Source organism: Epinephelus moara, chromosome 8, assembly GCF_006386435.1.
Source record: "Epinephelus moara isolate mb chromosome 8, YSFRI_EMoa_1.0, whole genome shotgun sequence".
Lineage (NCBI taxonomy): Eukaryota > Metazoa > Chordata > Actinopteri > Perciformes > Serranidae > Epinephelus > Epinephelus moara.
Genome location: NC_065513.1, coordinates 16,118,944 through 16,132,634, shown reverse-complemented (window position 1 = coordinate 16,132,634; position 13,691 = coordinate 16,118,944). Strand labels below are relative to the sequence as shown.

The 13,691-nt window shown below is 39.9% G+C and overlaps 1 protein-coding gene across 1 annotated transcript; it reads left to right on the top strand.

The window, feature by feature from the left end:
- Positions 1–274: 274 nt before the first annotated feature.
- Positions 275–12,067, top strand: adrb3a (adrenoceptor beta 3a). The gene is made up of 2 exons (XM_050051981.1): positions 275–2,145; positions 10,058–12,067. Exons 1-2 carry the CDS (start codon positions 839–841, stop codon positions 10,083–10,085), a joined length of 1,335 nt encoding a protein of 444 aa, XP_049907938.1. The 5' UTR covers positions 275–838; the 3' UTR covers positions 10,086–12,067.
- Positions 12,068–13,691: the final 1,624 nt, after the last annotated feature.

Sequence of the window (13,691 nt, the reverse complement as noted above, 5' to 3'; positions counted from 1 at the left end):
ACTTACTTTTAAACTTACATGGTGTCTTACAAAGATCATTCTACGCACACATTACACACGTTACACGCTCTGACACAGGATTAGGTCTTTGCCTATAGTTACATACGTGTATCATTGTGTGTGTGTGTCTATTAGGGTAGTGATCCCTGTATGGCTTCAGCGCACATGCACACTTTTCAACTCCTCCCCTCTGCCTTCAGTCAGGGTGTGATTAGAGCCAATACAATCTTGGGCAACCTGCACACACACAGAGAGAGAGAGAGAGAGAGAGAGAGAAAGAGAGAGAGGGAGAGAGAGAGCAAAAGAAAGAGTGGGCAGCCACTCTGGTGCACTCTGGTGGTTCTTGCAACGGCGTCACTGTTGCTTGATCTTCAACAGTCCAACTGTGGCATTGTGGCTCATGCAAGATTCGGCGGAAAACACTGCAAACTAGTCTAATCCCAGCGGACATATTAAAATGGACACAGCCGGATTTTCTTCTCAAGAACTTTTTTTCACTTTATGTTCATGTTTCCTGGATTTATGAAAGTGCTGCAACTCCGTCAATTAATATTGTTTCAGCTTTGTGGACAGTTTGGATACATCTTTTTGGAGAACATGCTGTCGTTGCCCACACCAGAATAACTTCCACAAACAAGCACGTCTCTGGAAACATGGAAAGCCACCACTGCGTTTTGAACACAAACAAGACTCCCCAGGTGTAAAATGTAAGCAGTAACTGCACAGTAAAGAGTAGTTTTAATTTATTGAGTAGATTTATGATGCTTGTAAGAAGTGCAGACTTTTCAGTTTTGTTAACGTTGACGTGAAAAGAAAAACTTTCAGCTTACTGTGAATAATGGATGGCAACCTGAGCACCACAGCATCCTCTGTGATCAACAGGACTGAGCCCTATCATGCAGCAGCGGGACCCTGGAGCCTCATTATACTGGTCATCATCATACTGACCATAGTGTTGGGAAACCTGCTGGTCATCATTGCTATAGCTCGAACGTCACAGCTGCAGACGACCACAAACATTTTCATTATGTCCCTGGCGTGCGCAGACCTCATCATGGGGGTCTTCGTGGTGCCTCTGGGGGCCACTATTGTGGTGACTGGTAACTGGCAGCTCAGTGAAATGTTCTGTGAGTTCTGGACTTCTGTGGATGTCCTGTGTGTGACAGCGAGCATTGAGACGCTCTGCGTCATAGCAGTGGATCGGTATATAGCCATTACCAGGCCCCTCAGATACAAGGTTGTACTCAATAAGTGGCGTGCCAGGGTAATAGTTTGTTTAGTATGGGTTGTGTCCGCTTTAATTTCCTTTGTACCAATCATGAAAGGGTATTGGCGTGATAATGAAGATAAAGCTGCGAAGCTTTGCTACGAGACCCGTACATGCTGTGATTTTGTGACCAACAGGGCCTTCGCTATTATATCTTCTATAGTTTCTTTTTACATTCCACTGCTCATAATGATATTTGTGTATGCAAAAGTCTTTCTAATAGCCACACGGCAGGTTCAGCTCATAGATAAGAATCGCCTGCGATTCCAGAACGAGTTTCCAACAACGCAGATGCAAGTTGGAGTCCACATCAACAATATCCTGCCGACGGCGTGTGCAGGCTCCAGCGGCGTGACACGGAGAAAGAGCACCAAGCGGAGGCCTTCCCGGCTGATGCTCGTCAAAGAGCACAAGGCCCTCAAGACTTTGGGGATCATCATGGGGACCTTCACTGTGTGCTGGCTGCCATTCTTTGTGGCCAACATCATCAATGCATTTGAAAGAGACATTCCTTCAGAGAGGATCTTCCGACTGTTAAACTGGCTGGGTTACATTAACTCCGGTCTCAATCCTATCATCTACTGCAGGAGTCCAGAGTTTCGCACTGCGTTCAAGAGCCTGCTTGGCTGTCCATGGATTTCCACCCTGCGGCTTAATGCTTTCTATAAAGAGCTGCGGACTCGCTGCTCCTGCTTTCTATGGCAGGCTGAGTCGGGCACTGCCGGCTCTTTCCAAAAGTCTTCAACCAGAGGGAAAGAGCGTAACGAGAGTGTGGGCAGCACTCAGGGAAGCAGCAAAAGTGAGGAGGCTTCCTTTGGTCCTCTGCAGTCCAACGGAAGCACACAGTTCAGTGACATACCAGAACCAGAAACCAAATTGTAAGTTCCTTGATCTTATGTTATTCTACCCACACAGTCATTTTTAAAGTATCATGAATGTTTGAAAAATGTCCACTTTCTATAAATGTCTAACTTTCTATGAATAGGATACTTCCACCTCCTCAAGTACAAACAGTGAAACCCTAATGGCAGTGAAAATAAATAATTATGGCAGCGAATGTTGGACATCAGGCACCACCACAATATAAAATAATCTACAGCAATGTCACACTCAGTGTTTTAACTTTTCATTTTTTAATTAATAAGAAATATAGAAAACTATAAAATACATTTTATAGTACTACACTGTCCTTTTGTTTCTCATTAATAGTGCTAACCCTTACATCATGTGAGCAGGTCATTCGTAGAATCAATGTCATGGAGAATCAAACAATTTCCATGACTTCCATGACATGATGAGCAAAGCATCGCACAATGACAATAACAAAAACACTGGTGTTCTCATGTGCTCGTTTTAGTTTGAGAAACAATAGCTGCCTACAAAATAATAAAAACAAAAAAGGTCTAGAAAATGATAACTTTTGTCATGCATGACTTATGCAGAGTGTGCAACAATTTTTAGGGAATATAAAGTTTCAAATATATTTTAAACAAGTTTATTTATTTATCTATTTTTGTTTATATGTTTTGCCTTTTTAAAGGTTTAAAGGTTCACCTCTACATATTTACATATCTTCTTGGTATTGTGCATGTTGCACAAAGACTGTGGATTACATTTTTGACATTTTGAGTTTATTTAAACGCCCGCTGTGCATTTTTTAAAAGTATAAATCCTTATCTGGACATGTTCAAAACATCAGCGTGTTACTATGTGGGCATAGAATAGATTGGACTGAACAGTGCAGAAATAATAAATAACTTCTAAAGCATTGGTGGCTGTTTGGGGTGTTATGCTATAACAAAAGTAAAAGTGATGCCTAACATTTAGATTTCCCTGCCTAGTTCAATAAACACTTGAGGGCTTTACCTGTATCAGTTACTGCACTGTGTTACTTGCAATCAATCTTCGACTCCATCTGATGTCAGTGTTGTAAAAATATCACTGGTACTTTGAGGTGGGTTTTTGTTTTTAGCACACTAGCTAGTAACAATCAGGAATATGATTAATTAATTTGTATTTTATAGAAATGTTCATACTGTAATTTATTTATTATTCCATTGGCTGAAAATCAGTCCCATAATGACAAAGATAACTGTGAAGTGACTCTGCAGAACCACAAAGCCATTTGATGTTTGAGGACATTTCCAAATATTAGTGTGGCTTTCTGCCTGTCAGAGGGCCTCAGTGTGCCCTGCCCAACACCCCCTGCAGCAGATAAATCTTTATCACATATGCACAACACTTCCCCCATAACTGGAGAGGCTGTTTACAAGACTGACAGCCAATGAGAACGCCCATGCTAACATGGGTTCAATGGGGTTGGTGGATTACACCACTACAAGTTGACAGCGGGCCTTCAACAGATTACAGGAAGATATGTCGTAATAATGAGTTGTGCCATAGCTATAAATATCCTAGAAGGATTTAAACAAAGTTTTTTTTTAACTATTAAGTAAAGGCTGATTATCTATGATGTAATAATTGTGCCATTTATATATATTTTACAGTATTTGCTGTATTATTTAATTTTATGATCTGAATTTGATTTTAGTAAAAACAATTAATACATTTCAATATTTTTTTAAGAAGATATTATCAGAAATTCAAAAATTCTACAAAAGTTTACATTTAGTTCCAGAAAAACTTTTTTATTCCAGCAGTACAGTTTTAAAAGCCAGACAAGAAAAAACAATATATTACTTGATGCAGTGTGATTGTTCAAAATGTAATAACTAATAGCTAATCACTGGGTTTGGTTGATGTCGCTAATGATTCATAATTTAAGGCTTTTATCACTGTTTTATTGTAACACACTGAGACTGCATCTCCTATATATGAATTACCATTAATATACCGTGTACATTTAAAAGTGTTTAAACTTATAATTAAATTTCATCCATTACATTTCAGTAATGTTTTTACAAATATAAAATAAGTAGTTCAATTTCAGAACATAAAATTTAAGTTCACTACTCATAATTCAGTTTTATTTGACAAGTGGCGCAGCCTCTACACTGCAGCCCACGCCTTGCCATGTTACATCCCATGAGTAACCCAGTTTTACGACAGAGGGATGTTTCATTTTAAATATTTACTCTGCACTCTATACATCATTTTTCTCTTTCCTTTACATGGCAACCGCTCAGTGGAATTTTAAAGACATAATCAATGGGGCTATAAAACTGGAGACATTTAGGAGCATATAAAAGTCTTCCTTAAAAGGAGCCTGGTGTGATCTGTAGTAAATCACCCCAAGGGGAAGGCTCAGCGGACTCACCCTGCGCTTTGAGCAGGATTACAAACGTAAGTGAGACCAGCCGCCAGAGAATGACTCTGGCGGGGGCCACGGCTCAGAGACAGGTTTGATGAAGGAATATGACAAACTGTTCCAGGTAGAGTGTGGAGTGCTGAAATGGTTAGTTATTGCTTTAGAGTGCCCACGCTAGGCTTCAGTCATCCCTGACAACCTCCTATATCTATTTAACTAGCAGCACAAAAGAGCTATTGAGCAGCTTATTTCCTTTAAATCCTGGGACAACATGCAACAGCAGGTTTAGTTAAGCCGGGAGCTGATGTATGACAGGGCTGATAAAAAGCAAGGCCCAGCCACCGACATAAATGGTTACTAGGAAAGAGTGGCTGCACTGCACTGCACAGAATGGCCATTATCACCAGTTACTTTATTTTCATAGAAATACATGCAGGCATATCACTGCGGCCCTTATCAACATCCACAGCAGCCTTCAGCTTCTGTCACGTATGCACCATGTGATATGACAAGTGCAATTTTTCACAGATTCGCTGCCTAACAGCAGCTATAATTCATCTTTCATGATGTTTTTGGTCATCAAAGTGGAAGTGGAGGCAAATGTTGTGCTTTCCACATGACTTTTTCTTTTTGCAGAATAAAATCAGTAAGCACTCTCTTCCTTTGTCATATTGCTCTAAAGTGAGACAGGCAGCTACAGCATTAGTCCTAATATGTGTATTGGTGGTATTTAAGACAAACTCTCCTCATGTGTTTGATAGGCAGTGCTGTGTGTTATGAGCGGAGGGAGTTTGTTAGCACAGTTTATCCATGATTGAGAACACTAAAATTAAGCTAACAGAGAGCGGAATATTTTATTTGAAAGAGCAGCAGCCAACTAGGTTGTGGACTAAATTGAGTTGTGAATGTGGAGCAGAGATGAAGAGTCTTAATAGCTGAGCTTACAGCACAGACACAGGACTAATATTCCTGCAGAGTTACAGCACAGGAGCCTCACAGGCACATGAGCGCATGAACCAGGGTCATTATTATGGCTCATACTCTGCAGGAAACGTGTGCTCTGTGCCGGTGCATTACAATTAAAGTATCAAGAGGCACACGTGAGGAAACAACTTGTCAACATGTGAGAACAACAGCTGAACTGAAAGTAGGATTGCACGGCCATCAAATGCACACTAAAACACTTTCCTCCTTGGAAAAACTGTAGGATGATAAACATAGGGCTGCCTGACCCTATACTGCAAAGCTTTGATCATTGCCACAATCATCAACATCCAAATCAGTATCTGAAGGCCCAAAAAATCCAAAATAGCCCGTAACTTAAGAGATAGTAATACACCATCATTTATCATGCATCACCATTAGCACAGGTCTGACTCCACCAGCAGTCCAACCGTACAGCAACTGGGACCGTTTGACCAAAAGTGACGGGCTTAATGATTCACTAGCAAAATGTTGAAAAAGTCGAGCGTCTAGAATAGTTTCGAAATTGACCAGGATGACCCCCGAAAAATCAAGAGGCAGACACACCAAAGGAAACTGGCATATCGCAAATCTACAATGAGCTTGGCAAAGCTGTGTGTAATAGCTTAGACATCTTGCAAAGCATTCTGTTTTCTAGCAATTATGACTAAAAGGGGCATCGCAGAGATGGGGGGAAGTGGAACTGATTACCCAGGGCCCCAACAGGAAGGGGGCCCTCGAAAACCCTGGGATGAAAAGTTTGGTTTTGTTTGCAAGTTTGAATTAGAAGTAGTTCATGTAGTAATTAGTAGTAGTAGAAGAAGTAATTTGTGCTCCGGCTTCCTCCCACCGTCCAAAGACATGCAGAATAGGTTAACTGATGATTCTAAATTGTCCGCAGGTGTGAAAGTGAGTGTGAAGGGTCGTCTAGTTCTATGTGTCAGCCCTGCAATAGTCTGGCAACCTGTCCAGGGTGTACCCCGCCTATTCCCCAGTGTCAGCGGGGATAGGCTCCAGCCCCCCGCGACCCCCAACAGGATAAGTGGTTACAGAAAATGAATGAGTGAATAAATTGGTTGTAAGACTGAAACTCTCTGAGGCCCCTTTCACCCCTAAAAGGTGCAAAATGGTTTAGTCCACCCTTGCACCTTTGTCTCTAAACGTAGCTAAAGCCAAGTGAGTGACTACTTATTCTGCTGGAGCACTTACATAAACTGTCATGTCTTTTCCAAAGAAAGGGAAATCAGGGCTCAAAAAATAAAGAAAGGAAAGGGAAAGAAAGCAAACTGACTTTGTTAAAAAAGACAAAAAAGAATCTCAAATCTCTCAATAGCTTGAGAGACACATGAATCAAGAGAGGAAGGGTGGGGGCCCACACAGACTGCCTTCGCATAGGGCCCAGAATTTGCTACTGTACCCTTGATTACTAATGTCACTGTGCACTGCATGCTTACAAAGTGTGTAACTGTGAAATTATTTTAGGTGCATTGACTGTTTTTAAAGAGTTCATCTTATGTCCTTGTCTTTCTTTATTCTCCCCCCACGTCCAATGTCCATTAATCGTAGATATTGCTCACTGAAGCTTTGAATACCAAGAACTGGTATTCAGGACATCCCTAATAAACATCAATAAGTTATCATGTGAAAAGCAGACACTCATGGCACAGGGACAAGAACTCACTGAGGCTGATCCGTCCAGCTTTAGCTCTCAAAGCAGCGTCTGATGGATCACAACAAGGAGTGTAATCTCTTTCACTGACCCATTGTTGGAAATAAAATAAAATTTTATGGACTCTTCTCGAGCCATGAAAATAAATAAATATAGTACATGTTTGGAAATATATTCGTATTCTCAGCTTGTGAACCTGGTGGGCTAAAAAAAGCATGAATAACCCAATAAAGCACAGAGAGACTGAGATGGAGAATGTCATTTCAAGTATAAATACTGACTCACTAAAGTCACTACAAGTGGCTCATTACTCCAAATGATCATGTAAATACTTCGGACATATTCATGAGAACAAATATAAAAAGACTTTTTGTTTATAATGCTGGCATTTCAGGTTTATAAGTGACGGTGTGTTACTGGAACAAACTGTATCATTAGTCGGCTAAATATGTAGATATAATTGTATTTCCCACACAAGCATGGCGAGTCCTCCCAGAGTGCCCCATGCTGTATTAGTGGAAACTTTGTTATTGCAGTTTGAGTGTGAAAACATAGCATGCAGTAAATATGGAAGACAAGTTATTTCCAACGCATCATGTAATGTGCAGGGTATGTTGTGTTAAATTTGGAGTGCTGACAGACATTTGCTGCAGAGCCTGTGACTGACAAGCTTTTTACTGCACAGAGCTGCTAATGTGTGGCAGGTTAAAGCTCTCTGTGATTTGAAGGCAGCCCAAATGCTGGTGTAATAAGTTGAGGCGCAGCAGAGTGTATCAATCGGTGCACATTAGGGCATCCTGATGTTTTGATGGCATTTTAGGAGGGGCTGGCGTGCACTAATGCTTTTTTTCCTGTGCTGCGAACCCAGTCATTCTGAGCTTGTCTCTCTGCACTATGCTAACGGTGCCTCCGACCCAGCCTCACACACCAAGTTCCATAATGTGCATTTAGTTAGCTTAGAGCAAGACCAGGCCTAAGAGAGCATGAAACAGGGAGCAGGATAAAGCAAAACATGGTGGTGGTGACCTGTGGGAAACCTCCAACACTCCCTTTCAAGCATGGCTGATATCAGAAACAATCACACTGCCTCACGGTCTTTAAATGGAGGCATCCGGGAGTTGAGCAAACACATTTTCTTTTCTACCACAGCAGCTGAAATACTCAATACTGTGTCAAGACTTGGTATTACAGTGATGCTATCTTTAACCATGAATGAATGATTGTAACAACTTAAAGCTACACTATGTAGGATTTTTTCTAAAAAAAAAAAAAAGTATGGACCCTACTTTATAAACCTTAAAAAGAAAAAAGACAAATCAAATGTAGCTGAGTTTGTCACTGGTTCTACACTTAGTTGGCAGGTTGTTGGGTACACACCACTAACACTAGTGCATTTTAATGATACATTTACTTTATATCCTCCTGGAGGCAGCATTTTGTGCAGTTGCTGAATTGTATTGCATTAGAGAGGTGTTCCTAATATTTACTTAAATTCCAAATTGACTTCTAATTGTATCTGCACTTTGTCAGGCAGATTTTAAACTAATACTGCACCACCACAGTGATCATTTGTATATCAATTACTTACTCTGTGTTATGTTGATTTTTGTAAAGAAAACTGTTTTTCTGGCATACCTCCATGATGAAAGAAGAATTCAAAAAAGGAGTTAATTCTTGATGAATTGAAGTAAATGGGGGCCGCATTTAATAACAGCAAAACTATATCAAAATAATTGTTTACAAACTCTAACGCAACTTCAGCGGTAAAATTCTCTTTTAGTAGTAGTAGTTTAGTAGTCTAGTCTTATTTATCCAGATGTATGCTTCGTACTTCCTAAACACATGCATTTTCACTAAAATCTATTTATAAACTTCCACGTAAACAGTCTCAGGCACAGGTGAGCAGTGCATGCGTATGAACTCTGCCTCATTCAATTGATGCATATACAGAAGTTTTCTTCACAAAGTCAAGCCAACACTGGGTGTGCGATTCAGAAATGGTCATTTGGGGTGAAATATTCCTTTAAAGACAGAGACTATGTGTGCCCTATGTCTGTGGTCTGTGATTTAAAATAATGCAACATCTGATGTGCGAATGTGAGATTCAACAGATTGTGTAACACAAAGTTATTGCTGAAGTCTTTTTCCATTAAATCATCCAAATGCAACAACTTAAAATCACTGCAATAGACAAAACACTGCAGCGATTCTTCTCTACATGCTGTAAAAAAGGATTAGATTCCATTAAGCTTTGGAAATTCTCCTAACGCCACTTTGTAAACTGCCCACTGCACATTTTTTTCCTGTATGCATTCACATGTCTGTGAAGCAATAGTTCTAGATAGTTTATGTCTTCCTGTGGAGACATGTACAGAGGAGGTGATAGCATCAGAATTCCTGTCATGTTGGAGAAAGAAAGGTAGAGTTTCACAAAGCATGAAGGGAGGAGGACAACCTTGCAACAACTTTCAGTAATTAGTGAAAAAACGAAATAAACGGGAAATAACCTGTAAGACAACAAAACGTTGTTGTTGTTGTGTTGGAGCTTTCTTATCTGATAGAAACTGGAATGCTGTAAAGGGTGTGAGCAGCAAAAAGCCAACAAGTCACGCTGTAGTACACCGAAAAGGCTGATTTGTTTGTCGGGCCATATCTCACAGGGCTGCACACCATGATATGAGATTTAGAATGAGGCAGCTAGCTGACTTTGAATCAGGTGCTTTTCAGTTGCACAAAAAATAAATCACTTTTATCATCCCACCTCTCAATGTTATCTTAACTTCTTTATCGAAACTTTTATAATAGAGACTAATAAGCACACCTCATCTACTTACACACACTGAGTACATGTTAATAACATGTGAGATTCACTCATGTCTTCTATTTTCAGCTTCACATTGGAGGAAAACGATGGTTGAACTGTAAAACGTCAAGCTACTGAAGCAAACTAAGCTCCCCAGCCACTACTGTGACTCCAGCAAAGGCTGAGACCAAACAGCAGTGACACGGAGCTGAAGAAGAGTACAAACACCGGCCCTGAAACTTAACCGAATGAAGCTAATACCAAAGAGTGGACTGGATTGACTGTAGAGCAGCAGCTGATTTGGTCTGGACAGGAACACTGTGACGGTCTCTGTGGACAGAAGTGCAAGTTGCATTCCACTTAACTTTCAGATGCAGTGTATGTGGCCTGTGGCTTCCAGGATGACAGCATGAACTAATGTTGTACAGTATATTATCTGGTTAAGTTATCTAGTGTATTTATGATACACTCAATCTGTAGCAAAGTACAAGAGATGTCTAACTTAATACAAGGTTGTGATTCTGGCAAAGCTGTCTTCACTGTCATGGCACAAAATCAAACTGCTCAGTGTAACTTGAGCTTCACCAAAGAGCTGTGCATTCAAATATTCAACTCTGGTGTCTGTTTTCCATCTTAATTTCTCTCTCTCTCTCTACCCACGACACCTGTAGTTACCGGTGGTGATAAACGCGGTTTAAGACTGAAGCTCACTGAGTTGTAAAGGGAAGATAAACAAACTATTGTCATTTTAAGAAGGCAGCCAGGCAATATTGGCCTTATTCCATCATTCTGTGAGCAACCGTGATCTGATTCTACACTGCACACGGCATGAGCCTGCAGACAGCAGGGCAGTGAAAGGAGCTGGTTACCTCAATAATTTGGAGGTGTACAGCCGGTCGCCTGCAGCTCTTCATCTAACAGCTCACTGTGGCTGCTCCTGACTTTTCCATTGCTCCCCGCAATATTTCAATCAGATGCGCTGTCAACAAATGCCAAAAACGATTGCTGTCATGTTTTGTAGACACATTTTTGATAAACAATAGCAGTAAGTGTACGGAGCTAGAACAGCAACACTAAGTTTTGGCATCGAATATGGCAAATAAATATAAATATGGCATTAAAAAAGGAAACATTAGCACTAAAAAAAAGTTTTACTGAGAAATAAAACACAGGCATTTCTCTTGAAAGACTGTGGGTCAAGAAGAGCTATTCTCTCTTTTTAGTATGTGGATTATATGTAAATTATGCTCCCCTTGCCCCCTACCCTCAAACTCCTCCCCTCCACACCAAAACAGTGACAGAGAATTTGAACTAAAGATTAAAAAAAATACATAAATAAAAAAAATAAAATAAAATAGATTGGAACAAAACTAGCAACGTGAAAAAGACATGGAATATTGTCACTGAAAAACAACAACAAAATAAATAAAAAAATGTAATGCCTGTTTTATTTTTCAGTTAGACTATTTTTTTTACTGCCAATATTTCCTTTTGCATCACCAAATTTCATTTTCAATGCCAAAACCTAGTCCTACTGAGACTATTCCAGCCCCATGTAAGTGCTGATGTCACTGAAACACAATACATTTCCTGTGATTACTTCCTACTAAAAGTCAACACCCAGCCCATAATACTGAAAATATCACCACTGTGTCACCTCATTCTGCAATCGTGATTTAACAGACATTTATTTCAACAAAAACCTTTGAGATTTGTTTTCTAAGTTAAACCATGGCTTTGGAAAATGTTCTTTCATTTCTGATTGGCTGGCTACAAAAATCTTACATCAGGATGACTCAGACATATTTCTGTCCACAGTTAACCATGAATCACTGTGTGAGTTACATTATTACAAACTGCAGGTGACCATAACGCACTTCTGCTACATGCTATGTTAACAGTACACTCCCTCCCTTTGGTAAGTGGCCTAGTATGAGCTCAGTAACACTCGGAAATGTCCAAGTATAGAAAAATAATGGACTCCATGGAGGAAACATCTCCTCCACCTCATCCATTACTTTGTTATACTGGGACACCCTGTTGTGCGTTATTACTCACATGACATCATCTGTTGCATTGAGAAATAAAATATTATGAAACTGTGTAACGCTGGTTACGTGTGTTCTGTGTGCAAACTCACATCTATGGAGGTAAAGAAAGGCTGTGATAATGTGAATAACACGACAAACAAAGTGTATAATGTTGAAATTTAAACACAGCATTGTAATATTTTACTTTGAAAGCCATCTATGTGGATTAGTATGGGCTGAAATTGCCTCTTGGAAATTCCTAGATGGTCAGGTCATGTGGTATAATTTCACCTATATTCAAGTACTCATATTGAACTGGTTATTTCAAGATCTAAAAATTCAAGTCAAAGTCAGAAAACGTCAACATCCAGTCCACAAAGTGTCAGTAAGGCTGTGTTATGTTCTGTCAGTCACATGATCCACAAGAAAAAATATCAATACTATATATTTGGTGGTACACCACAGTCACTGACATCATCATCATCATAAACTTTCACAAGAGTGGTTCCCAAACCTTGGCGTAAAATGACGTGACCGTCAATATGGGCGTGAACAAGCCAAACAACTTCATCTGTCTTATTTTAAGTAATCCTCCACCCACCGGAAACACCACGACCTCTGGCTACTCTGCCACTGCTTGAGCAGACATCATGTTATGATATGAGCGGAATTCACAAAATCTGGGAGTTTAAAAAAATAAACCAAGAGTCAAATGCAAGACATTTGAAAACAAACTGCAACCAACATTAGCACAGCAAGGTGGGCTGTACCGAAATATCATTCAGCAAGGAGTGGAAACAATTATCCTGTCTGAGGTTAAGGCACATTTTTATCAGCTGATTCCTGTTACAATGTTTTCCAAGCGCAGAATTAGATTAGAATCAAATCCAACCTTTGAGGGACAGAAGAGAAAAGCTACTTAAGATACAACTGGGGAAATTGGATAAGATATTAAGACAGGGATAAATGCTGAACAGCTGAAAACTTGGTCCATTGTATTAGCTGATTTAATAAGCAAACATTCACCACTGTGCAAATAATATGAAGGCGATGAATCATAGACAAATTATATTCACCCTAACTAGGATGGTTAAAAAATAGGTTACATATTTAATTACTTCAGCACTTCAGTAAGAAACTCTCAATTCTAAATGACGCACTAATGAATACCATGTTGCTTAATTTTTAAAGGAATGCGCAACATTTTCTAATATTCATGCCTCAGGCATTTTGGTCAAACTCTAGTATTTGATTAAAAGTGTTTAATCTTGGATCTCCTCCAAAGTGTTTTTCTCTCTCTACAGTTGATTGCACATGCAAACGCTTCATATACGCAGTATTCTGCTTTGCAAAACTTTTCTGTCAAGCCTTTCCTGTGTCGACATCTTGTCCTGAGCCAGTATCACAGTCACTTTTTTTTTCAGGTCAAAGAGATATTTTCAGGACATGGGACATCTCGGAAGACACCAAACTCAGACCTCAGAGCTCACCAATTAGGAGCCCTTGAATCTAATTAAGTGGATAGCACCTTAATTAGATGAAGTATTGTGGAATCATCCTGCTAACATAGCAGCATGACTGGGGCGCATACTGCTGGATCCCAGCTCACAACCTCTGCCAGGGCATCTCCTTTCTCACTGCTGAAACTGATAACAGCCTCATGATGTGACAGTACAGTAGATATAAGACTT

Excerpts from the sequence above, each read along its gene's own strand:
- adrb3a (XM_050051981.1), top strand. The coding sequence starts at position 839 with ATGGATGGCAACCTGAGCACCACAGCATCCTCTGTGATCAACAGGACT. Across the intron at positions 2,146-10,057 it reads CCAGAACCAGAAACCAAATT|CTTCACATTGGAGGAAAACG; the intron begins GTAAGTTCCTTG and ends TTCTATTTTCAG.